Below are 26,220 nucleotides of genomic sequence, written 5' to 3' on the forward strand. Positions count from 1 at the left end.
TCGCGGGGAAGGGCGGTGCTCTAGCCTCTCTCTTGCGCCGCCGCAGGGGGTGGGGAATAGGCGGGGCCGCGGAGCTGGCGCGCGAGGTGGGGAGAGCGCCGCGGGCGGGGGAGCGGGAGGCGCGTGGGGCCGCCCCGGGGCACCTGTCCCGCGGGGCCGCCGCCGGGCGCCCGCGCCCGCCCGGCGTCGCTGCCTGCGTGGGCAGCGCGCGGGGGGTGACCCCCTGACGGGGAAGCGGCGGGCTGGCCTCGCAGGCGTTGTATCTGCGGCTCGGGGCCGGGCGGCGGTGAGGGGCGCTGCCGCGGGGCTTCGCCTTCCTCGGGAAGTTGCCGCCGCATCCTCCCCCGGGGGTTCGCTTCGGTTTGGCAATCCCCGGCGGTGACCCTGCGGCGGTTACCGGGCAGCGGGCGCACCTCATCTTCGCTCTCGGGTTGGAGTATCCGCCTTTAAAGACAAAAAGGCGGCGCGGGGCGGTAAGTCACAGGCCGGCGGCTTGCGGTCGCTCGGGAGGGAGCAGCTCCCCCGCCGCCCAGCCCGGCCTCTGACGGCCCTTTCCGCCCCGCACCTGGGTCGCGGCGGAGCCGCCCGCCGCCGCCGCCCTAAGGTGACGGCCGGCTGCTGGGGCAGGGCAGGGCAGGGCAGGGGGAGCCTCTCTCCAGGGCTCGGCTGCAACTTCTTGCTGTAGTGCAGCACGTTTGGGATGGAGCGCTCCGAAATGCCTACAGCAAGCTCCTGTTGATAAGACTAAACGGAGTAATTCGTGTTCCTCTCTGCTTGTGCCGATTTCCAGTTCCCAGCAAAATGTTTGCTTGCAGTATTCTCTTCTTGCTTTCCCTCTCCTAACTATTTTCTTCTCCTTTTACAAGTGACTTCCCAAACCACCTGAAGTTTTTTGTTTCTATTGCAAGTAAACACTGTGGTTCCTTAAGCTGCTGGGAAGTCGCTGTTCTTGCTAAAATCACAGTGAGCTTTTTATTTTGGCTCCTGTAAGCAAGGTGATAGCGTTTAAGAGTTTTGAAGCAGCACATATTCAAGATTTATACCTGTTGAATTAACCTCTCCCTCCCCCCACGTTCTTTTTCTGGAAGTAGCTTTGAAAATGGCTTAGATGATTATGAAATGTTAAAGTTGACAACTACATTAGCTGATTTATAAAGGAAGAGTCTGAAACAAAGGAGGTAGGCTCCGAGTCTTAAAATCTATGCTATTAAAAAAAAGTTACATGTTGAAAGTAGCAGGGAAAAGTTAATTCCTGATGATCCTTTTCTCCCAATGTGAATACTTTTGATGGTTGTGGTCTTCCTTTTGTCTATATTGGCAAGGAAATAATAGTTTATTAATTCCTATTATCAATCAAAAGACCATTGATAACAAGCATCATTACATTCCTGAACTCTGCCTTCTGAAGATCCAGGCCTTATTTATGTTACTTCAGTACAGTAAGAGGAAGAGCTACAATGTTCATCCACTGGCTACTGCTTACTACATTTGAAGAACCATACTGCTTTGATTTATCCTGAGTGCTGTTAGATCATGTGCTGTTGCATATTGTTTTGAACGAATTAGGTACTTAAGCAGGGAAAGATTTTCTTTACCCTAGAATTTTTGCTCTGTGGTGAACCATGCTGTCATTGTTCAAAAGTTATTCCAGTGATTCGCCTCCACAGCTGCCTGAATGGAATGTGAATGCAATTATGGATGAGATACACACAAGAACATCCTGTTTCAGATGGGGTGAAGAAATGGTGGCAAAGTCTATACTTGTGTGAAAGCCAGGTGAAGTGGGAGAATTGCAGGGACAACATCAATAGCAGTCAGAGAGAACAGCAGATTATAGCAACAAGAAGGATGATGAAGAATTTTTAATTAGGATAGTAATTATGAGAATTTTTAGGGGGTGGGCGCGTCTCATCATCTGTTCTAATACTTCTGGATCCTTTACCATTCATACTCGTACACAGTGCAAGCTGGCATAGATATATTAGCACCTATTAGATTATTCCCCCCCCCCCAATCATATGATTTGCCTAGTATGATATTTGAATCTCTTAGTTCATAGCAGGTCCTTTTCTTTTTCAGTTTTAATTATCCAGGCTTCTTATAAACAACAAAATTTTCAAGAGAGGAAGTTTCTGTGTCTGAATAGCTGTTGTTGTTTATGCGAGTAGTATTGTAGAGCACTGTGAAATATGATGTTATATCTGATCAAGGCTTCAGCACCATAATATGCATTAACTGTCATGTTTGTGTCTTCAGGATATAGTGTTTGTGAGTACTCATGGTTGCAGTTCCTTCTTGTGAAGAATCATTTATTTCATGGTCTAGACAGGGAAGCAGAGACTCTGACAAGTTGGCCATGTTGAAGGCCACATGCCATAGCTCTCAGAGCTACTCTGTCCAGGGTTGCTGTTCTGAATTCATGATGCTAATGTCTTAACATCAGATGTTTCTCTAAATCTGAAACTTTAAACAGCTACAATGTTGCTTTTTAGAACAGCATCAACTCTTACTCTGCATCATAGTCCAGTGATTCTTTTTCTGATTTTTTTCTCTCAGAGTAATTACCTGGGGAGGGAAAATGCGTAGGCATGTGAAGAAAGGACTCCAGGCTCTTGAGCCGTAATGTACTGTAGTATAAATATGGACATTTTCATTCAGTTTTTCTTTCCTGGTCTTATGTTCTATTGTTCTGTAGGGTATTGTAAGACTTTGGTGAAATACTTGATACTCTGTGAGTTGGAGAAATGAAAGCTGCTGAAAAATGGAGTGGATGGTATAACATTCTGGTTTTAATAAATATTTGAAGCTAGAATCACTATTTTTGAAGGTAAAGCTACTGGATGGAGAATGTGAATGTTCTGGCTAACGTAGCAATGAGCAATCTTTGAGCTAACCTCTCAAAACACATGTGAAATGATTAACTTCTTTAATTTAGAAAGAATCTAGGGTGAGATTCATCTTGCCTAACTTGTGGTTCTAAAAGTTAGATAGCTTTTCCTGTCACAAGAGAGAATAGGCTGGATGAACTGTGCCTCTCTTTGGCATCTCCACAGGGCAGTGTATCAAAATGGTATCTGTTTTTCCACTGCGGAGTGGACTTAGGTGCTCAGCTTACATATTGGTGTATAAGCTGGGAGAGATGAATCCTACTCCCAGATTCCAAAATGATGATTTTGTTTTCTGTTTCTGAAGGTCGTTTCAGTTTGGATTCTTTGCATACTGAGGTTGTGTTTTTCCCTGGCATGAATTTGCATTCATCATATGTACATCTTTGTCATTTTAGATTTCCAGCTCAAGAACAGTTTGCTTGTGCTGATTTTCCGATGAAGTACATCCTGGTAACTGGTGGTGTCATCTCAGGCATTGGCAAAGGGATCATTGCAAGCAGCATTGGCACCATACTGAAATCATGTGGTCTACGTGTCACTGCAATCAAAATTGATCCTTACATAAACATAGATGCTGGAACATTTTCACCATATGAACATGGTACGAAGGGCAGTGCTGTTCCCTTTTGCGTAAATATTTGTATTCACAGTAATGTGGTGGGTTTTTTGGTTTGGTGTTGTGGTTTTTTTTTTTTGAAAAACAATAGTATGGTAGTTACTAGTCATTTTATAATCTATTTGGCAGTGCAACTTTGTTCCTTACTATGTGTTCTCAAGGGCATTGTCTGCTCTAAGTAAAGAGAGGAGAAGCCTGTTTGGTGAAGATACTTTTATGAGCACATGCTTCCTTCCTGTAAAGTACCACCTTGTTGGGAAAATCCTAGCTCTAGGCCTTGTTCAGTCAATGCTATCTTCAGTTCAACTTGATTAAAAAATCAGAAAATGGAATAGTACTATAAAACTTTTTGAAACTTAACTCCTTGACGGTTACCTATGAATGCTGTTACCTGGATGGCAGTTGTCAGTGCCTCTAGTATGTCTTCATGAGAGTTAGATTAAGTTCCCATTTTAGACAATGAGGATCTAGTCAAAACCATCAGTGAAGCTTATAAAGCCAACTAGTGATATCATTTTGAAGTAGATGCTTAGTTTGGTTGGTTAGTTGTCTAAGCTACATTGATTGTATTGACTACATCGCTGATGAGCTACAAGGCAGTCTGACGTGCATTTATAATTTTGAACGTTCCTTCAGCTGTCTGTCTTGTTACTTGTATATTTATTTAAGACAATGGTTTTCAAAGTTCTGAAGTACCTTCAGCCAATAGATATTTCTAATTCTTTTTATTTGTCAGATTTTGTCTGCTTACTTTTAGTTTAGACCAAAATATTTGGAACACGTTTATCTCCTGAATTGAAAAAAGACCACTTTGCTTTTTAAGTGGAGGAAGAGCACAGCGCATCAGACCTCTCTCAAAAAGCAAAATTTAACTAATTCAGTAGTCCTGCACTTTCAGAAGTGCATCTGGTGCTACTTAGGCAGTTGACTGGGGAAGTTATGCCTTTACCTTTGGTGGTAAGACTCCTGCGATGACTTGAGACTGTGAGGATGTATTCCTCCCCTGGATCAGGTACAGGGGAGAAGGGACACTATGGCATGGAAATCCCACACAATTTTTTTTTTTTTTCCTCTGTTTGGCAGTGAGAGATTCTTACTGCTTGTGAAGAAACACTGGCTGGGTGGTAAGTAGAAATTCACACGAGCCAGAATGGCAAGCCTCTTTTGTTAACATTTTGGCAGAAATATGATTGAGTCAAAGGATTTTAATTTGGTGATTTCCAACCAACTAAAGAGGTTTTTTTAATAATGTGGTTTTTTTTCTTCCAAGACCTGCTTATGAGGAATGTTGGTTCTGCTCTGTGTCTGTTGGCTTAAATGATAACTTAGTACAGAGGAGATACTCAGCACCTCACAGGATCAGGCATAAATCTTCCACTCTGTTGTATGCATTGTGGTGTTTTTGTTAAACTGTTCATTGGAGTGGAGTGTTGTGTCTTGGTGGGATATATATTTCCGTTTCCGTAGTCTACACTATACCTTCAGGGGGATTGCTTCTTTTTTTCTTGTGTATTAGTCCCATAACTTGTTTAGCCGTTGATTCATTGGGTCATGGCAAAATATTTATGTTTTTTCCGAAGAACTTTCCAGCCTTACCTCAAGATCTACCAACTTTAGTTCCTTCAAAGGTTGACTAGATTCAGAATTTAGAGACTCTTTAGAGGTCTGAGGAAAGTCTGAACCTGAAGAATATTTTCATTAGGTTTTTCAGGGTCAGAAATAACCCTCGCTGTGGACATAGTGAACCAAATATGCAAGATGAAACAACTGAATAAGGAACAGTGATCACATTTGAAGAAGCATTTATGTTCATTGTAACTTTACTCCTGATCCAAGCTTTAATCATTAAGATCCAAACAACACGAGTTTATAGTGAAAGGCTTTGATCATGCGTAATAATTCATGTTTATAAAAGCACAGTTTTTGACTGCCATGTGTAAATTAACGTTTTATTTGTTGCTGATTTATGATTCCTGGAGATTGTTTTCTTCCAATCAAGGATTGTAGCATGCTGTTGAAATGCTGGTTAAATATTTTTAAGTCACTTAAATATTTTGGCAATATAACTTAAATTTATTTGCAAAACTATATGTGACTGAGGGATAGGCATTCGATGTAAAAGTAATGACTCGGATATTAAGTCACACAGAATGACAACACAGATTGAGCTGCAGCATGTGCTTTATTGATATGTCATTGTGATATGTCATTTTAAAAAACATTTCTTCAATTTTAAGATGTTTGTGGTATTCCTGATGTCTGTTTAATAATTTATGATTATTTTATTGCTTTTCTGTCTGTTTTCACTTTCTTTTTCCAGGTGAAGTTTTTGTATTGAATGATGGTGGAGAAGTTGACTTAGATTTGGGAAATTATGAGAGATTTTTGGACATCAATCTCTATAAAGATAACAACATCACCACTGGAAAGATATATCAGCATGTCATTAATAAAGAAAGACATGGTGATTACCTGGGAAAAACTGTTCAAGGTGATATTTTTAATTCTGTGGGAATACTAGTCCATTCAGTCTTCACAAAACAGTGATCAGCTGGAACAAGCTGCTCCTTGCTGCATCATCTTATTCCTTTCTCTTTCCCAAGAGATATGGGCATATTCCTATGATGTTGGGCTTCTGGGTTCAAGGAAGGGAGGAACAGAAAAAGGAGCTAGTAGTTTCGTTTTGACTTTCTGCTCATTTTCCCCCTTTTGCATGCAAAAGCTGGTGTATGGGCCTAAAGTAAGATATGCTTGCCTTCTTTGGTTTTGTCTTGTAGTTGTTCCGCACATCACTGATGCAGTTCAGGAATGGGTAATGAATCAGGCAAAAGTTCCGGTGGATGATGACAGAAAAGAGCCACAAATTTGTGTAATTGAGGCAAGTATGGAACCTTTTAGGATATATATCCGCAGTGAACACAAAGAACTAGCTTGCTTTCTCTTTGCTACTTACTGTAAAAAGGTCAGACTGAAGTTTTATGGAGAGCAGCAATGCAAAGACATGTTTTATATTCTTTGATTTGTTCTGAGAATGATAGACATGGTCTTATCCCTACAGCTTCTGTTTACTTGACTAAATCCCTTCTAGAATACTGCTGAAACTGAGTTGCTTAAGAGTTTATTAATTTATAAAATTAAAGCAGCCAGTTACTGTAATATGAAGTATCTATTCCAAGATACAGACATTTGACTGAAGCTTTATACTGTTAATAGTATTGAGAAAACTTGTGTAATACCTGAAATCTCCTATGGGCAGTAGGAGAGCCTATAACATTCTAGCTTTCCATGTGGCTTCAAATGTCCATTTTGTTGCTCATGGTCATGTTTAAAGGAATATATTTAAACACAGTATAAGTTATTTTCCCACTTCCTGGTGTTATTTTTAAAATCTTTGGAGGCAACTTTATTAATCACTTAACCTGCTGATGTTCTGCACGATGGAAATAATGAGTTTTAACTATCCTTAGTAGGGCATTGAGACAACTGGAGGAAGGGCAGTCAGTAATTGCTAGCATTACTATTACAGCAGAAAATACAGAAAAATATTATATCTGAGAATTCGACAGAAGAATATGTCATAGATTTAATGCCAGAAGCAACCACTGTAATCAACAGTGTGGTAAATTTTGTGACCCAGGTCATAGAATTGTTCAGTATTTCTTACGCAGAAGAATCTGCCTTGATTAAAATATACTTATTGGTATAGCTAAAGATCTTTTTTATGATGTGCACAGTGAAAGTCAAACATTTCATTTAAAACAAATGTAAAACCAGTAAATACGGGAGTTGCAGAAGAACATTAATAAGTGATGGGCTTGTCAGTTCTTTAACTTCAAACTTAATTTTCTGTTTCCTCCATGTATGTTTTTTTTTTGTTACAGTTCCAGCCTGATAAAAATATTTTTCTTCACGACTTTAAGGATAATTGTAATGTTTTTCCATGGCAAAATCCTGAAGGAGTTAGACTGAATATGTGTGTCACATACAAATGTAGTTGTCAGAAGTTTTTCTGGTACTGGGGGAACACAAATACGCAATTCTGTCAAAAGCCACTTGGTGGCACAGAAAGATCATTCTGAAATACAACTGCTTCACTTAGACTTAAGTGCTAAACACTGCTTTATTCGGTGCTTAGTCTACTACAGCTCTTTATGTCTTTGAAAGACATCTAATTTCTGTCTTTATAAATAAGTTTTATCATGGACTTAGTCTTGGGTTTGGTAATAAATATTTAAAGTCTTTGATAATATGAAATATTATTTCATCTTGTCCATATGGCATTTACTGATGTTGGAAAGCTATGATAATATTGCTAAATGTCTGTATCTTGTGGGTCACAACTGTTCATCAATCTGACAGACAGGAAGATAAAGTTTTTCTGTACAAAAACCTTCACATCAGCTTATCTATTGATTACTTTTTCACCACTTTGAAGGCAGTGTGAGAGCGTGTACCATTCAGTAGCACCACACATCTTCCCATGAGAAGATTATGTGTTTGGTGTAAAGTGAATATAACAAAACTGGAAAGTTGTTTTATGTTTTCCGCAGGAAACAAAATGCGCAGAATAGATGAGGGTTCTTTGCAGAGTATGCCTGCAAATTTCAATTGTCAGGTTTTTTTAAGATAAAAATTTCAGAAAACTTGTTGAATATGTAAGAGGTAGACTTTTTTTTCTTTTGTTTTTGCTTTCTGCCACTTTGACGTATCCAAGCTTTCTTTTTCAGCTTGGTGGAACCATTGGAGATATTGAAGGAATGCCATTTGTTGAAGCATTTAGACAGTTTCAGTTCAAAGCAAAAAGAGAGAACTTCTGTAATATCCATGTTAGTCTAGTACCACAGGTAAGTTATTAAAATGAATAAACTAGATTTTACTCTGTATTGGGCTTTATATTTGTTTACTTCTCCCATTAACCCTTTCATGCTGGAGGGTTTTAGAGACAGAGATATGAAACCCAGCTGCACCGGGGTAAATAAAGGCCTTGATAATTACTTTATTGATGTGAGAATCTGTTTTAATATTCTAAGTTACCAAAAAAAAACCCCTTATCAACACTAATTTATCTAGAAGGCTGAATATAGTTGTGCTTTGCACTGGAAGGTGCTGGTACATTATAAACCCAGTAAGAAAGGCACTCAGACTCTCTAAGGTATCGTTTAAAATTCTATTTGTTGGAGCTAACACTATAAGAAGAGAACGGTATAAATGACCTTACCTCCCTTTAGGTGGTGGGAACCCCAGGTGGTGTTGCATTGAATGGCCCTGACGTGCAGCGTGCTGGGCAGACCACATCCGTAGAAAAGATTCTCCCCTTTGGGTCATTTGAGCTAATAGATAATTTTCTTGCAAGGAAACAACTGTATCATTTTTACCGTCAAACAGAAAGGATGTTCTCAGTAGAACTTCTTGCCGTATCCCTAGATAAAAGCAAGGCCACACAAGTGATGTAATTGTGGGAGCTGCCTGCAGGCTCCTCTGTTACAACAAGCTGGCTGGCTTTGTCCTGTGGCCAAGGCCAACGGGTTTGTGCAGCACAGCACAGGCTGGAGCCTCCTCGGGTGAACTCTGATGTGGATCACTAACTCCTCGATGTACAACTTTTTGTACAGGGCTAAAAGTATTTTTCCATTCAAACTCTAAGTTTTACTTCACAAATAGGTTTTCTTATTATTTTAAGAGGTAAGCATTCACTAGGGAGATTTTGGTAAGCAAAGGCTGGTAATGATGATATGATTGCACCTTGTACAGATAGAAGGAGAATTACTAATCACTGCAGCTATGGATTAGAGGATTGATCAGCAATTGGTAGGATTGATTCTGTGTATTTCAGAACAGAATTATTTACTACATCTGATTATTTCCAAGGATAGTCACTGAAGGCTTTGTGCTATGTTGGACATTCCCCATTTATTAGCAAAATCCAACTTTTGGAATATTCTTCTTCTTCTGCCTGAATCAATTATATTGAAACTTTTTCTCTGAAAGAAAAAAAAAACAAAATAAACCTGACCTAAATTAGGGCCATTCTTCACAGAATTTCTCATATAAGTAATAACAGTGGTGCCATTTCTGTTTCTGGCATATTGTGGCTCTGTTTGGATATGTTTACTTCCTGCAAGTATTATTACTTGCAATGACTTTTCTCTTGTAACCTGTAATTGCTCTGTTGGTAGATGTTAGTTGCTATTTGAACTTTCAAAATATGTCTTTCCAGCCTAACGCCACTGGGGAACAGAAAACAAAACCAACACAGAACAGTGTTCGAGCACTGAGGGGTCTAGGCTTGTCTCCAGATTTGGTGAGTCAATAAGTACAGATTTTTATTTATAGATCATCTAGCAGTGTCCTTGCATAACCTGTGTTCAAAGAATAAGCCTTAGTCTCCCATGAGAGACAAGAATTTTATAAGTAGTGCAACATATATGCTGCACTGCTTCACTATAGCCACAGGAAATCAAATTACTCAAATTCACTCTAAGTTAACTTAATTCAACTAACTCCTTGCAATATCTTGGGACTGTAGTGATGTTCTTCTAAAGGGATCTTTGCAGAAAAATCATTCTGCACTGCTAAAAATAATCTAAAGTCTCAGTTCACTTTGTGGGAAGACCTAGGACGCTTCTGGTTTCTAACATTCTCTCACAAATTTCTTTTTATGCATGATTAAGAAGAAGCAATTCTACCTTTGAAGTACAGCCTTTAAAAATATTCCTGTTTGGAAATATAAAACCTGTGGGTGAATCTTCAAAGTAAGGTTCTTTCATGGAATTTCTTTCATGGAATTTCTTTCATAGAATAGTTTGGGGTAGAAGGGACCTTTCAAGATCATCTAGTCCAACCTCCCTACAGTGAGCAGGGACATCTTCCACTAGATCAGGTTGCTCAGAGCCCTGTCCAACCTGACCTTGAATGGTTCCAGGGATTGGGCATCTACCACCTCTCTGGGCAACCTGTGCCAGTGTTTCACCACCCTCATTGTAAAAGGTTTCTTCCTTATATCTAGTCTAAATCTACCCTCTGTTAGTTTAAAACCATTCCCCCTTGTCCTGTCGCAACAGGCCCTGCTAAGAAGTTTATTCCCATCTTTTTTATAAGCCCCCTTTAAGTACTGAAAGGCCACAATAAGGTCTCCCCGAAGCCTTGTCTTCTCCAGGCTGAACAACCCCAACTCTCTCAGCCTTTCTTCACAGGAGAGGTGTTCCACCCCGCTGATCATTTTCGTGGCCCTCCTCTGGACCCGCTCCAACAGGTCCCTGTCTTTCTTGTGCTGAGGGCTCCAGAGCTGGACGCAGTACTGCAGGTGGGGTCTCACCAGAGCAGAGCAGAGGGGCAGAATCACCTCCCTCGACCTGCTGGCCACGCTTCTTGTGATGCAGCCCAGGATATGGTTGACCTTCCGGGCTGCGAGCGCACATTGCTGGCTCATGTCCAGCTTTTCGTCCCTCAGTGCCCCCAAGTCCTTCTCAGCAGGGCTGCTCTCAATCCCTTCTTGCACCACATAGTATAGTGAACCTAAACCCAGCAAGTTTCACCTCGTGCCAATTGGCAAATGATGACAAATGCTCAACTCCTTCCATTCTTTCTCCCCAGTGCTGTAGTAATGAGTATGTGCTTATTCCTTAGATGCAGTGTTTGCCTCCCTGGCACTTTTCCTTGGGAGCAGAGAGGAGACTGTCGTGGTTTAAACCCAGCCAGCAGCTAAGCCCCACACAGATGCTCGGTCACTCCCCCTCAGTGGGATGGGGGAGAGAATCAGAAGGGTAAAAGTGAGAAAACTTGTGGGTTGAGATAAAAACAGTATAATAGGTAAAGCAAAAGCTGCACACACAAGCAAAGCAAACCAAGGAATTCATTCACTACTTCCTATCAGCAGGCAGCCATCTCCAGGAAAGCAGGGCTCCATCACGCATAGCGGTTACTTGGGAAGACTAACGCCATCACTCCGAATGTCTCCCCTTCCGTCTTCTTCCCCCAGCTTTATATGCTGAGCATGACGTCTTATGATATGGAATACCCTGTTGGCCAGTTGGGCTGGCTGTGCTCCCTCCCAGCTTCTTGTACACCTGGCAGAGCATGGGAAGCTGAAAAGTCCTTGACGAGTCCTTACTAGTGTAAACACTACTTAGCAACAACTAAAACATTGGTGTGTTATCAACATTCTTCTCATACTAAATCCAAAACACAGCACTATACCAACTACTGGGAAGAAAATTAACTGTCCCAGCCAAAACCAGGACAGAGACATAAGTAGATTGCAGCTCCCGGTAGTGATACCTGTCTGCCATTGGAGATGTTAATCCGCTTGGTCAAGTGTTGATAGCACTGAAGCCAGGGCAGCACAGCTTCAAATGCCAGTACAGCCTCAGTTCAAACTTATTCTAATATCTTCCTGAGCTGCAGCTGGTGTAGCTGAAGACACACTCTGTTTCTAGGTCTGCTTCAGAAACAGAAAAGGACAGTTTTGCTCTTTGGTACGAGGCTGCTTGTAAGTCAAAGGATATTTTCCATAGTTGATTCTGGAAGTTGTTGAGCACTTTCCATTCCCATAAAGTCCACTGGGAGAAAAAGCTTCCTAGCCCTTCTCAGAAATGAAAGAGTAGTGAGAATAGTCACTGCTTCTGTATAATATTTATATCCTCAAAAAGGAAAAATTATTCTTAAAGGGATAGTCACACAACTAAATTTTGTGTTGTGCTTCTTTCTGATTTTTTTTTTGAACTCTTGCATTTTACATTTATCAAAAAGCATGTTTATAACTACAAAACCAATGGCTTTATAAATAGGATATGTGAAGGATGAGTTAGGTAGTTTCCAATTGTTGTGACTTGGTAACTGTAATCAGCTTGTGATGGGATAGACTTTTATTAACGCAATGCTGCTCTATATTCCAAGCTTCAGGGCCTAAATTTCAAAATCCCTCTTGAGGTGTTAATTGCATTTGGAAAGTTGCATGTGATTTTTGAAGGACTTTAAGATAATTGCCAGTGCCTGCCTTTCCCGCCCCCTCTTCCCCCAAATTAATTTTTAAAAGCCTGTTAAGTGTGTGTGTAATAAAAGGAAAACAGACTAATCTAGTGACTTTCTTAGATCTTGAGTTCTTGCCTGGGGCAGTTCTGGGACTGCCAGAAGCACAGTACTTTTTTTTTTTTTTTTCCGAACTGCTGCTGTTGACCACTAAAGCACAGAGAGATTACCCTCTGAGCAAAGCCTCTTGGTGCTGTTGTAAAGTTGCTTGGGCACTGCTTCAGGAAAATCTTTAAATGGTTGCTCTCTTGGGCAGGGGCCCAAGGCCAAAACAGCAGGGGAAGCTCCTAGAACAGCAGTCAGGAGGTCATAAGCTGTGCTGCCAGGCTGCCTGATCTAAACTTGGCTAGACCTGTTCTTAATACCTGCTGCCTTGCTGTCTGGTCTGAGGCTTCCCCAAGGTAGCATGCCGGGCCAGTCTCAGCCGTGTATGTACAGGAGCCTTTGTGTTCTCCATGGGGTGTTCTAAGCGCTTAATGAATATGCTGTATCTGCACATTTAATGGACTCTGTTACAGCATTTTGAAAACTGATTATATGCTTGTCAGTGCTGCCCTATTCAATTGAATTGTTCCTATAATCTTTGTATTATGTTTCTTTGAGATACATCTCCGCCACTGTTATTGTAGTTTTGTATTTTCATGCTGATTCTCATGTTTTTGATTTCTGTGACTCCATTAACTTTAAATTTGTCTCGGCAAGGTCAGTGACAGATTTCAAAGTGGATCTAATCATGTGCTCATCCTATCAAGGTTTATGAATTGTGTCTTCCAACAGTACCCAATTTTTAAGTATAAGTTGTGCTTAATTGAATAGAATGTACAAATTGTTTCATAATTCTTTTTTGATTATTAGAATGTGCACTAATTTTCCCTTATACTTGGCATTGTTTTTCTGTTTCTAGAATTTCTTGCAAGGGTAGGGGTCACAAATGAGTGGTTTTAAGGCCGTGTAAAGAATCACTGGCATGGTATTGGCAAAGGGTGATTTTAATAGAAATTTGTAGAAACGTGACTTAACAGAATTTGATGGCAAGGTTCACTCTATTACTTATTACATGAATTAAGTTACACAGGGGAAAATTGTATTAGAATTGTGTTGGAATGATTTGTAAAGAGATTAAGAGTAAAAGGGTTAAAAGATAAAAGGATAAAAAGGTAAAAGGTAAGAGGGGGACCCTCTCGTTGAGTCACGAGGTTCAGAAGAGATCCAGCTGGACCCAATCTTAGTCTCAGACTTGGACAACAGTTTATGTCTAATACAGAAAGAGATAGGAAGGACCTCCCATTGGGTCATGAGGTTCAGAGTAGACCCTTTTGTTTTCTAAACTCCTTCTCAAAAAAAAGGAGCCTAGGTGTGGCTGGATCTACCCGTAGTCTCAGACCTGGGTAAGGGTTTATGACTAAAGGGTTAAGGGTTTTTTAGCAGCAACTTAGAGTCTTACAATCCTTAAACATTGATCTATTTGACAGCTTGCACAAAGAATTAGTCAAGATACTACAAAGATTAAAACAACTTAACTACAGGTTATACTTGTTAGTAACTATATAGATAAGCACGTAAAAAGGTCTAGATCAATTTATACATATATATATAAAACTACAGATTATAACTGTAAGCGCACAAAAAGATCCAGATCAATCAATAACTACAGATAACTGTAAGCGCGCAAAAAGATCTAGATCAATCAATACACATATATTATATATATGCATATGAATATGGTACCAAAGCTAAATGAAAGGCCTAAAGTTAGTTAATTTATAAAGGTATACCTGTTAAAAATTCCCCTCGAGTCCCGTGAAATACTCACGTTAAATGCTTTGGCATTTCCCAACGGGCAAAGAGTTGAGCCCCGAGGAGTGTCTCAGCCCAAAATCTCGGGGATCCTCCGAGTATCGCAAATTCGAGTTTGCGTACTCTGAGAAGTGTCCCACTCAGAGGGAGGTTCTGGATGCAGCCCGCTGTGGTCCAGGAGAGCTCAAAGGGTCTCACTTGGTACCGCTGTTTATAGGTTTGCAAGATGATTGGCTTTAGTCATCAGTAAATTTCCATTTTGGCTACTATCCGAGATGGTCCAGGGTAGTAATTATGGTATTGTTCCACGGTGACAATGGTATTGTTCCACTTGAGCTATGATCCAGGTAGGGAGAGCTTCAGAGCTGTCAGAGATGATGAATTATCTCTTGTTTCTGTTCCCTACCTTGATCCTGTAGCGAGTGTCCCTGGTACGATCAGTGTCGTTCCCCACCTTAACCATGCAAGAGTGCTTGGTACAGCCAAGGGACGCTTAACTGCCCAGCTCATACACAATGGCTAAAGCTTAACAGAAGGTTCTGAGATCTTATCGTAGCCCAGAGGAAAAGAGCTGAGGGGGGAATGTACCACCACAATATGGGAAGTTAATTAGACTTCTTCAATATCAGCGTGGCTAAGCTGCATTCTAGCAAGGTGATCAAAGATCAGCTACAAGTTTTTGAACAAAAAAGGGCTTAATGCAGTAGTTGCATTTGCTAGAAAGATGGGGAAAATAATGACTTAAGCTTTTAACAGGATCATGCTATTACTTTCTGTTATACTTTCAGTATTCAAAATCACTTAAGGTAGTAGACTAAGTAATTAGTAGGCACACTGAGAGAGCAGTTCAGCATTTTGAGTTAGTTGCCTGACGTTACATAATGCAAAAGAACCCCTTCCAACAAACACCAAAACACATGCTTATTTTCTTTGTTGGTAAAAATTGCCAGTATTTTCTAAAATTCCCGAGTTTTACGTGTATCAGCAAAATAATAGCAGAATAATTGCACTAGGAAAAAACCCACAAAATTATGAAACAGTTTTCTCTTCAGCCTCTTTCTTTTTATCATGGTGTGCAAATTAAGAATTATGAAAAGATGCTGAAATACTGAAACAGTAGAAAACATGCATATAAGCTAAGTATTATTGCTCGAAATTTAGCTGATAAGATCACAATATTTCTTTTGATTCATCATATTATTCATACTTACAGAACTGTTAGACTTTAGCTAAAGAGTGTTACAATAGTAGCTACAAGAAAGGAGAACATGAGGAAGCAGTATTACAGAGAATGTCAAAGAAAGATTAATAAAAGTGAGTCAGTATGGGCAGGTGACTGATTTATTTCTGCCTTGCTGGCAGATATGTGTAAGCTATGATTGTCGTGGTTTAACCCCAGCTGTCAACTGAGCACCATGCAGCTGCTCGCTCACTCCCCCCTGGTGGGATGGGGGAGAGAATTGGAAGGGTAAAAGTGAGACAACTCGTGGGTCGAGATAAGACAGTTTAAAAGGGAAAGCAAAAGCCACGCGCGCAAGTGAAGCAAAACAAGGCATTCATTCACTGCTTCTCACCGGCAGGCAGGTGTTCAGCCATCTCCAGGAAAGCAGGGCTCCATCACGCGTAATGGTGACTTGGGAAGACAAACGCCATCACTCCGAACATCCCCCCCTTCCTTCTTCTTCACCCCAGCTTTATATACTGAGCATGATGTCATATGGTATGGAATACCCCATTGGTCAACTGGGCGGCTGTCCTGGCTGTGCTCCCTCCCAGCTTCTTGTACACCTGTCCGAGCATGGGAAGCTGAAAAGTCCTTGACTAGAGTAAACACTACTTAGCAACAACTAAAACATCAGTGTGTTATCAACATTCTTCTCATACTAAATACAAAACGCAGCACTATACCAACTACTAGGAAGAAAATTAACTCTATCCCAGCCGAAACCAGGACAATGATAGAACTCCAAAAGAGGGAAAGAGAAAAAGAGACACATTTGTTTGTGCCATGCTTCCAAAGGAGATGAATATCTCCATGAATGGTATTGAGGATCTTCTATTGGTTTGCCTAGTAAATATTTAAGATTTTTCCTTCTGTTATGACAGATTGTCTGCAGAAGTGCAAAACCTATAGAAATGGCAGTGAAGGAAAAGATTTCCATGTTTTGCCATGTGGAGCCTGAGCAGGTCAGTACTTTAATATTTTATTATCATTACTTAAACATGTGGGAAAGCATACAAATATTTCTGTGCATTTCTGATTTCAACTTCAGACTGTTTCATTAATATGTAATTGTTTTTACAGTTTTCATCTTGCTGTCATGTACATTATATCACTTTAAAAATATTGGGAGTTAGTATGTTAAATTTTATGTCAAACGGTCATTAACAATTTAAATGCATGTTATGTAAAAAGTTAATAAAAGGAATAGATTTTGAGTGCATGGTTAATTGCTATACATAGTTGTGAAAACTGTGCAGTTTCAGGCTATGGTTGGTTATTGTCCATAAATCATCTCAAGTGGTTATAATAATGGATGAACAAAGTGTGATTAAAGCTAGGGGTTTTGCTTATGTCCATAGATCATCACGGCCACATGAACACTCTTATTGTGATAACATGTAATAGGCTATTCATGCCCTTTAACATGCTTAGAACATCTACTGTGTGGTTATATATCCTTTTAAAATTCATCTGTGATTTTGGCCTTAATAGTTTCTGTGATTAATTGCTATTCAAATATTAATTTGATAAATTAAATGCTCTTTAATATTTTTGCAGGTGAGAGCATTTTACTCTTCAATGTAATGGATGATATTAAAGGGATAATATATGCCAACAGTTATGCTGTATTTCAAATACGTATCAGTGTTGACCTCTCTGATAGCAGGTGTGTAAGGAAAAGCTTTTTATAGTAATATTCCAGATGAGGACATAGAGGGCAGTGTGGCCATTACTTCCCCTCCTTGCTTCCATCTTACTGTCTGTGGAAGACAACACCCTTGAGCTAGCTTCTGGATAATCCTTCAGAAATGCCTTTGTGGTTCCTCTCCAGCCAGAGAGAGACAACTGGAAAGTTCAATCAAACAAAACTGGTGTGTGCTTTTCTGGCAGTATCAGGCCATGTATAAGCATGTACCTACTCAGATTCCAACTGCAGTTATTATGCCAGTCTAACTGGACCAAGAGTCCCATGTGTAAATGAACTTCCCTAAGAGCTCCCTGGCAGGGAGGAAGCTGTCTTCATGGCACTGCTTTTTTTCCAAAGTTCTGCCTTTTAGGGTAGAAGCTTAATAGTTGTACCAGTCACAGCTTTCATGAGAAGCTGAGTATATGATCCCGGGCAGAGTGCTGCACTCTTCTTGTGCTGTTCTGGCTAGCTCAAATGTCTGTCCACACCACTGCATTGTAATATAGGTGTGTCCCTGCCAGTTAGACTCCGTGGACTGAACTGGGATGGTGCTAGATGCCATACTGTGTGGCAGTCTTTTTTTTTTTTTTTTCCTTTCTTTTTTTTTCATCTTCTCACCTTTCATCAACTGTATTCATCAGAATTCTGCAACGCCATTCTTAAGTCCCCTGTGTGTCTTAAAATTAATGAACTACTTCTGGATTTCAGAAGACACTGGCCACATGTCTATATATTCCTTAGAATGATCCTGGATTTCTTGTGAACTGAAGGATTAGATGCATCATCAGTCTTCTTCCTGGAGCTATGTGAAACGCCAGTAGAGAAGAAGTTACAGTTTATTTTGTGACTAGAACGGTGGTTTACAATCTCAAGGGGATCAATTTTTTCAGTCCACCTTTCCCATTCATTTGCTGTTGTAGAATCACAGAATAGTTGAGGTTGGACGGGAGGTCATCTGGTCCAACCCCCCTGTTCAAGCAGGACCACCTAGAGCCAATTGCCCAGGACCATTATTCAGGCAGCTTTTGAATATCTCCAAATGGAGACTCCACAACCTCCCTGGGCAACCTGTGCCAGGGCTTGGTCACCCTCACAGTCAAAAAGTGTTTCCTGATGTTTAGAGGGAACCTCCTGTGTTTCAGTTTGTGCCCATTGCCTCTGGCCCTGTCACAGGGCACCACTGAAGAGGGCCTGGCACCATCTTCTTTGCATCTTTCTCTCGGGTATTTCTGTACATTGATGATATTGTTCACCCCTACCTCCGAGCCTTCTCTTCTCCAGGCTCAACAGTCCCAGCTCTCTCAGCCTTTCCTCATTTGAGAGATGTTTCAGTCCCTTAAACACCTTCATGGCCCTTTGCGGGCCATGGACTCTTTCCAGTATGTCCATGTCACTCTTGTACTGGGGAGCCCAGAACTGGACCCAGTACTCCAGGTGTGGCCTCACCAGTGCTGGGTAGAGGGGAGAGATCACTTCCCTCAACCTGCTGGCAACACTCCTCCTAATGCAGTCCAGGATACCATTGGTTGGCTCATGTTCAACTTGGTGTCCACTAGGACACGCAGGTCCTTTTCTGCCAAGCTGCTTTCCAACTGGGTGGCCTCCAGCATGTATTGGTGCCTGGGGTTGTTTCTCCCCAGCTGCAGGACTTTGCATTTCCCCTTGTTGAACTTCATGAGGTTCCTATCAGCCCATTTCTCCTGCCTGTTGGCAGGATGGCAGCGTGACCCTCTGGCGTATCAGCCACTCCTGCCACTTTGGTGTCATCTGAAAACTTGCTGAAGGTACGCTCTGCCCCATCATTCAGATCATTAATGAAGATGTTAAACATGACTGGACTCAGTACTGACCTCTGGGGTACTCTGCTAGTTACTGGCTTTCAACTAGACCTTGTGCTGCTGATCATCACCCTCTGGGCCCAGGCATTTCACCAGTTTTCCTCGCTGTTTGCTCATCCTGCCTGTACATGAACAGGTTGTCTATGAGGATCTTACAGGAGACAGTGTTAAAAGCCTTCCTGAAGTCCAGGTAGACAATATCCACTGCTCTCCTCTCATCTGCCAGGCCAGTCACTTCATCATAGAAGTTTATCAAGTTGGTCAACTATGACCTCTCTCCTTAGTAAATCCATTCTGATGACTCCTGATGATTTTCTTATCTTTTGTGTGCCTGGAAATGGTTTCCAGGACTGTCATAACTAGTCCAGGAAGACCACATGCTATTTTGTCCACAGACTTCCTCTAAGTGGATTTTTTTTTTTTTAAATTTGCTTTTATCAAGCGAGGAGTCCCTCCTTGCTTCAATGTGTGTACCACCAAAACAAAAGCAGTGTCTTCAGCTTGTTTCAGCATTATAACAGTCTCCATAGTCAGCACGGCTGTAACCTAGAGCAGCTAGTGATTCTGTCTTAATCTCACATCCTTAGGATGGTAGCTGCCAAGTTTGAAAGAAGAGTTGGATAAGCCTTATTCCTACTGTAGGAGGGTTGTGGTTACCCTATTCTTTTTGCTGTTGAATGGGCACATAGCGAGGCATGGGGCAGCATGCATGTGTACATATTTATGTGATGAACAGAAGTAACTCAAGGATAACTAAGTGAATATCCTTTACTTCTCGTGTATCAGGGAAGAGAACACTTGTGCTCAGGATTCTGAACTCTGGGGTCTCATGTAAGCCAAGCGCAATAAACTTAACTGCCAGCAGCTTGGACGTGGTTTATAAATGTGTTCTAAACTAAATGGTCCTTGAATGAACTATACTAATTCATTAATTACATAACCTAATTCACTAACAAAATTCTTTTAGGAGACTTTATTGCAACCTAATTGGGTCTGCTTTGTTAGGTTCCATTTGTGTTCTTTCTTTCCCAGTTAATATTCTTCAAGTTTGTGAGAGAGGGAGAAAGAAGCGTTAGCAAGAATGACTGCTTGTGGGGCCAGTTTGTATTAAAACTGATGCGTTGATAGGCTTGGCAAGCTATTTTTGTATGATGGTGCGATGAAGAAGTGAAACACATTTTTACCTTTTGGGTAGCTTTTTCCTTGTAGATTTAGTGGAACCTTAAAATTGGCTGTGCTGCCCTGCTCATTCAAAAGAAAAGTATTTAAAAATTAGAATATATGTAGAATACAAAACGCATACAGTATACAAAAAATAGAATGTATGTTTCCTATGAAGAATTTTTAGGTAGGTAAGTCTTTAATGTTGTGCTTTTTTTTGTTAGGTGATATTTATCCATGACGTTTCTTCCACTTATCGAGTGCCAATCCTGTTGGAGGAGCAAGGCATCATTAAGTATTTTAAACAGAGGTTAAATTTACCTATTGATGACCAGCCAAGTGATCTTCTAATGAAATGGAAGAAAATGGCTGACAGGTATTCTAACTCCTGCTGCTTTTTCTAGAAGTGTTTTAATTCAAGTTAGGTTTTTAGCTGCTGTGAAGTCACCAAACTGGACTGGGGTCAGTATCATGCTGCTGATCAATACTTGTGAATGGTCCGGGTTTAAAAACGTTGTCAGTTTTGAGATTCTAGAAGATGTTTTATGAAGTTAAAGAAAAAGCAAATACTGTTAAAATGTTTTCTTTGTGAAAATTGGTGTAATAACTGAAAAATTTGTTTTTGTCAGATACGAAAGGTTGCTGAAGGTGTGTTCCATAGCTCTCGTTGGCAAGTACACAAAACTAAGTGATTGCTATGCATCTGTTTTCAAGGCTCTGGAACACTCTGCGCTGGCAATTAATCACAAACTGGATTTAATGGTGAGGATATTTATGGATTTTGCTGTCAGGAATACTTTGAATATACTCTACTAGTTCCCATCATGTGAGGCAGTTTTAATTCATGTGGAAATTAGAAAATGAATCATGCAGATAAATACAGACTGGCCAAGCATCTCATTTTTTTTAAAGAAGTGTTTACAGATTTAATTATTTTATTTGGAACTAAACTTACCTGAAAGGAACACTGCAATTACCCAAAACTTGATCTGATGAAAAAGCAGACTTTACCTGCAAATTTATTTTTACTATCAAAGGTAGGTTTCACTTGTTCTCATTAGACTGCTTATCATGTTAATGAGATTAGCTTAAACACAGGAGAAAATAGGTAAATTGGAAAGCAGTTTATTTTCTTTTTAAAATCCGGTGCCAGAAGCTGTTGCTCTTCATTTCAGTCAATATTCTGAGAGCTGTCCATTTTGTCTTCAGCAGGATTCTAATGATATCAGAATTGGGCCATAAACTTAGTTTCTCCAAGATAGTAGTTCCTCAAATAAAGGACTATTTAGGGATCTAATTTGTCTCATTTTAATGAGAATAGAAAGTTGAACTACACGGGGAGAAACTGTTACCGGCTTTCTCACTGGTGGAGGTTGCTGCATTTTGTTGCTAGGGTTGGCAAGTCTGGGGCAGAGAAGCAGTGTGGAAGTGTGTATTATTATTACTTAATGGTTACAGCAGACGCTTTAGCAGCTTACAGTAGCAAAACAGTAATAAATGGTTGCAAAGTATCAGTAACGACGTGCTGCTTTAGAGTGATTCATTAAATGATACAAGATAAATTGATCAAAGTGGGCAGTTGCAGGCTGTACTGCACTCAATAGGTTTTGGTCTCTGCCTGCCTCTGATCAAGGCAAGTTTTTGTGTTTATGCACTTTGGTAACTGCTGAAAATTGCAGAACCCTATGACCTTTGTTGATAATTTCCTTTTCTGTGATATAAAAAATAGAATATATTAGAGTGAAAATTTCAGTGTGTCAAAAGCTATGCATGGGTTGCTTAGATAATGCTTGTGCGAGGCTGTTTCCACTCAGCTCTAGAAAGTTTCTCACTGGAACTAACCACTTTTTGACGAGGAGATCATTAATATCCAGCGTAGCTTAGCAGGTTGCTAAAGGCAGCAGGCCAAACACATAGCCACCATTCTGTTGTCTCAGTCCATCTACCCCAGAAAGAAGCAATGAGAGCACCTAGAAGAACCAGGAGTGCGTGTGTACTTCTTTGATGAAGCACAGAGTAATGAATACATGGGAGTCTTGTTTACAGTGATATTTCTAGTATCTTTTGGGAGAAGATGATAAGTTCCCTAAACCATGAACACTGAGTACTAAAGAAGGAATTTCTCATATTACAAACCTGGTAACATATTTCTGTTTGCTTGAGAACACAGGTCACCAGGAATGTATCACCTCAGGTGTTTTCTTTTCAGTGACTTGGTGGAGAAGGTGACTAGCCCTGTACCAAGATAGCCAATTATGTTTTGTACCCTCCCATCAATGCTTGGTTCTGATGGACTGTTAATCAGATGGTGAAGTAGTTGCAGCAGCTTGTGATGATGTAGAATGTATTGTTCACTGTGGCTTGCGCTGTTGTGGGCTCTGAAATCACCCTGCTTTCTCACAGTATCATTCTGCTGCTTGTCAGCCACATCAGTGAGCTGCAAATCCTTCATCTTTTGCTTCTCATTGTTGATGTCATCCTGGAACCTTTTTAAGTAGGGGAGGCATGCCGAGATGCACAAACAAAAGCAATCTGAACTATTTTTTCTGAAGGACTTCTTTACTGAGAGAAGTGTGTTGATTTATTCTCTGGGGAGGGGGAGGAGGCCCTTCCTGACAAGAGAAAAGAAAAAAAAAAAAAAAACAGAAACTGCTTATCTTAGTGAACTTCTGCTCTTGTCCTCTGTAAAGTATGCTGCATGTTGAATAGTATAGAGACAGTTGCTATATAATGTAAACCAGCTAGGGAACCACTCAAGAAAACAAAATAACTTCAGGTTTAATACGAGGAAATATTGTTCTATATACTAAGGAACTTATGCATAGTGTTCACTGCTAAAAAGTATCTGTGAAATTATAAGGACTAAGCAGAATTCAAGTAAACTTTATGTATTTATGTGACTACGAAGCCAATTGGTAGGTATCATGGAAAATATTTAAAAAACAACAACAACAACAAACAAAACAAACAAACAAACAAAACCCCCAAACCCCACCTCCCTCCGCAAAAAATCCCCAAAAAATCCCCAAACAACCAGCAGAAATTCAACTTATGTTTTAAGACTTAAGCTGTCTCCTTTCCCTTAAAGGGAAAGGGGAGGAGGTATCATGGAGGAAAAAAATAAAATAAATATATTTGTAGGAAATAGATAAGCTTTCCTCCACGGTAAGTTTTCTTCCATGATATACATACACATATAGTTGGGAAGTACTCAGACCAGTTGGACGTACACAAGTCCATGGCACCAGACAAAATGCATCCCAGAGTGCTGAGGGAGGAGCTGATGTCATTGTGAGGCCACTCTCCCATCAGCTTTGAAGCGTCATGACAACTGGGGGAAGTTCTTGTTGACTGAAAAAGGGCAAATGTCACACCAATCTTCAAACAAGACTAAAAGGAGGATCTGGGCAAATGGCAGGTGGTCAGCATCACCTCATTCCCTGGGAAGATTATGGAGCAAGTACTCCAAAAAGTTGTTTCTGTGTGAATGAAAAACAAGAAAGTGGGAACAGCCAGCGTTAATCCCTGAAGATCTTCAGATCCTGACTGGAAATGGCCCTGAGCAACCTGCTGTAATTTGACCTGCTTTGAGCAGGGGGTTGGGCTAGAGACCTCCCAAGGCCCTTTCCGACCTAAATGATTCTGTCACTCTAAATAGTGTTTTATACTGGCAGCTTCATAGGGGGAAATTTTTATGATATGTAAAACAACTTTGCCTTTAGCAAAAAAGTAAAAGGTGCCAAGTCTGCCAATGCACCATTAGCTTTGAGTGCAGCTAGCCTTAAGTTTGGTGGAGATTTTGCATTAACAAGCATGTGAATTGATGATTGCTGGAGCTCCAATGCGATGCTGAAATGTTAACAGACAAGGGCTCCTACTGTACTTGCCTGCATGTGCTAACCTCCTTTTTAGTGTTTTTGTCCAAAGACTCTCCATATAATGTTCTCCTGTGTTCTGAAGGAACTGCTTAATATTGTATGTGGCATCCAGCTCTTAACCTAGCATCCACATACCTGAATGATGAAATGAGGGCGCTGCTTGAAGTGATAAATGTGCTGGCTCAATATGTTTGGCAAGGAAACTACAATTAGCTTCAACTGTAATTAGTTTCTCTTTCCAACCTTCCAGCATGATAAAGTGTCTTTTTAGTTTATCCTATGGTATCATACTAGTATAGAATAACAACAATCATAAGTAGTTATTTTTCTGTTGTATTTTTGATGCCTTCTGGAGTGTGGAAAAAGTAGAAGACGTTTGCTAGAAGGCAGTCCTATCTGGAAAACTTTTAGCAATCTTCTTTTTGGTTTAATTTCTCCGCACACAAATGAGTTCTGTCATTTCAGATGATCTTGGTTTTATGGGGGATGGGCTCTACAGCAGGATGCTATTAATTATGTTATTCTGAGAAAAAGACTGACGAAACCAAGAATCAAACTCTGATCTTCGGTGTCCCCAGTGCAGTACATAGCTGCCTCACTCATTTGCTTTAGCGGTACCTTAGGAGCCATACTTATTAATGGCAGTAGAAATTGTAATGCGGTATTTCTAGTAGGACATAGATAATGAGTCTGCCTCCTCCTCTACAGTTGATGCTTTCACTCCAGGAATGCCTTTCTCACAGGCTAGACAAAGCAGGTTTATCCAGTCTGTGATAAGATTAGATAAACTGTGGCACCTGAAAGTTAGGAAAGTGAACACCCTGGCCACATCTCATTTGGATGTCAGGATAAGGTCAGCACCACCCCTTGATTGGTGCGCTGGTTTCCATAGGAAGAAAACCTGGGTACACAGCTATGGAGCATTCTACCAAGTTGGCTTACCTGGAGGACTGGAGGCTTTGGAGCTATGTGCAAAGAAAGGGGCATGGATTACTGCAACTAATAGATTTGTCTTAATGCTATTAAAAAGTTGGTTATATAGTGTACGCTGCTCTTTCTGTGGAAGAAATGACTATTTTATTGCATATTTTTCTTTATTAGTACATAGATTCAACAGAACTTGAACGTTCTACAGAAGCAGAGAACTCAGTGAAATATCACCAGGCATGGCACAAACTGTGCAAAGCAGAGTAAGTGGCATCAGGTATTCTGTATCCCAAATGCAGACCGTGATATTTATTTCATGTGATGAAAAATGCTTCAGTAAATAATTTCTCAGTGCATCCAAACTTGCGTTACTTACTTAGAGATAGATGTGCATGGTTGGTGACAAGCTTCAGACATAGCAAATTATAGTATCAACCTATATCCTCAAACTCTGCCTTATTCTCTTTAGACAAGTTGCAGTTGTTTGGTTGGGTTTTTTTTTTATTTTTGGATAGCTAGACTTTCTTTACGTGCAGGTCAATTGTCAAAGATTTTTCTTTGTCAACATGCATCATAGTGAAAGGTAGTTAGATAAAAGCTTAGTGAATGCTGGTGACACTCTGCAAACGTCTCTTAAGAATCATTGCTGGGATTTCAATTTGTATTTGTAAAGGGTTGTTGTTTGTTGTCAAAATGCATTAATTTCTTCAGTATTACTTAGACATACAGTTTTAGTGTCAAGATACTACAGTTCTGAATATGTAGCTAATTTATTTGAGCAATACGTATTTAAGTAGTAGAAATTTCACTGAAGCATGAGGTTGGTCAGATGAGAATTGGAGTGAGTAGATGAGACAAATCTCCACATTTAGACTTAAGTTCTGTGTATGCTGAATGGTCATACAAAACATGCCTTTCGTGCATCGTGCTTGCTTTGTTACAACCTCAGAAGTCTTTCTTCAATTTGTATGGACTTCCTTTGCTGGCTTGATTCTACATGTTGGTTGTTTTATATATGGCTGTCATTACAGTGGCATTCTGGTCCCAGGAGGGTTTGGAATTAGGGGAACGGAAGGCAAACTCCAAGCTATCTCCTGGGCAAGAACAAAGAAAAAACCTTTTCTTGGTAAGATCATTAGAGTCAGAAATTATTGTGTTTTGGAGGTGTATAGTAAG

At 40.4% G+C, this 26,220-nt stretch overlaps 1 protein-coding gene across 9 annotated transcripts in view; it reads left to right on the plus strand.

The window, feature by feature from the left end:
- The first annotated feature begins 42 nt into the window (after positions 1 to 42).
- CTPS2 (CTP synthase 2) overlaps positions 43 to 26,220 on the plus strand; it is a 78,535-nt gene continuing 52,357 nt past the window's right edge. The window contains exons 1-12 of one of the 9 annotated variants that reach the window (XM_075175690.1): positions 3,401 to 3,489; positions 4,262 to 4,461; positions 4,588 to 4,632; positions 5,825 to 5,995; positions 6,282 to 6,382; positions 8,232 to 8,348; positions 9,722 to 9,805; positions 16,435 to 16,515; positions 20,464 to 20,615; positions 20,869 to 21,001; positions 25,219 to 25,307; positions 26,076 to 26,170. In XM_075175690.1, the coding sequence (XP_075031791.1) occupies positions 6,320 to 6,382; positions 8,232 to 8,348; positions 9,722 to 9,805; positions 16,435 to 16,515; positions 20,464 to 20,615; positions 20,869 to 21,001; positions 25,219 to 25,307; positions 26,076 to 26,170 (814 nt within the window). In that variant the 5' untranslated portion in view covers positions 3,401 to 3,489; positions 4,262 to 4,461; positions 4,588 to 4,632; positions 5,825 to 5,995; positions 6,282 to 6,319. Of the gene's footprint in view, positions 87 to 153; positions 474 to 2,715; positions 2,828 to 3,283; positions 3,490 to 4,261; positions 4,633 to 5,824; positions 5,996 to 6,281; positions 6,383 to 8,231; positions 8,349 to 9,721; positions 9,806 to 16,434; positions 16,516 to 20,463; positions 20,616 to 20,868; positions 21,002 to 25,218; positions 25,308 to 26,075; positions 26,171 to 26,220 lie in introns of those variants that run through there. The other 8 variants (XM_075175634.1, XR_012677576.1, XM_075175625.1 and 5 more) reach the window with 8 other exon arrangements.

This window comes from Calonectris borealis, chromosome 1, assembly GCF_964195595.1.
Source record: "Calonectris borealis chromosome 1, bCalBor7.hap1.2, whole genome shotgun sequence".
In the NCBI taxonomy this organism is placed as follows: domain Eukaryota; kingdom Metazoa; phylum Chordata; class Aves; order Procellariiformes; family Procellariidae; genus Calonectris; species Calonectris borealis.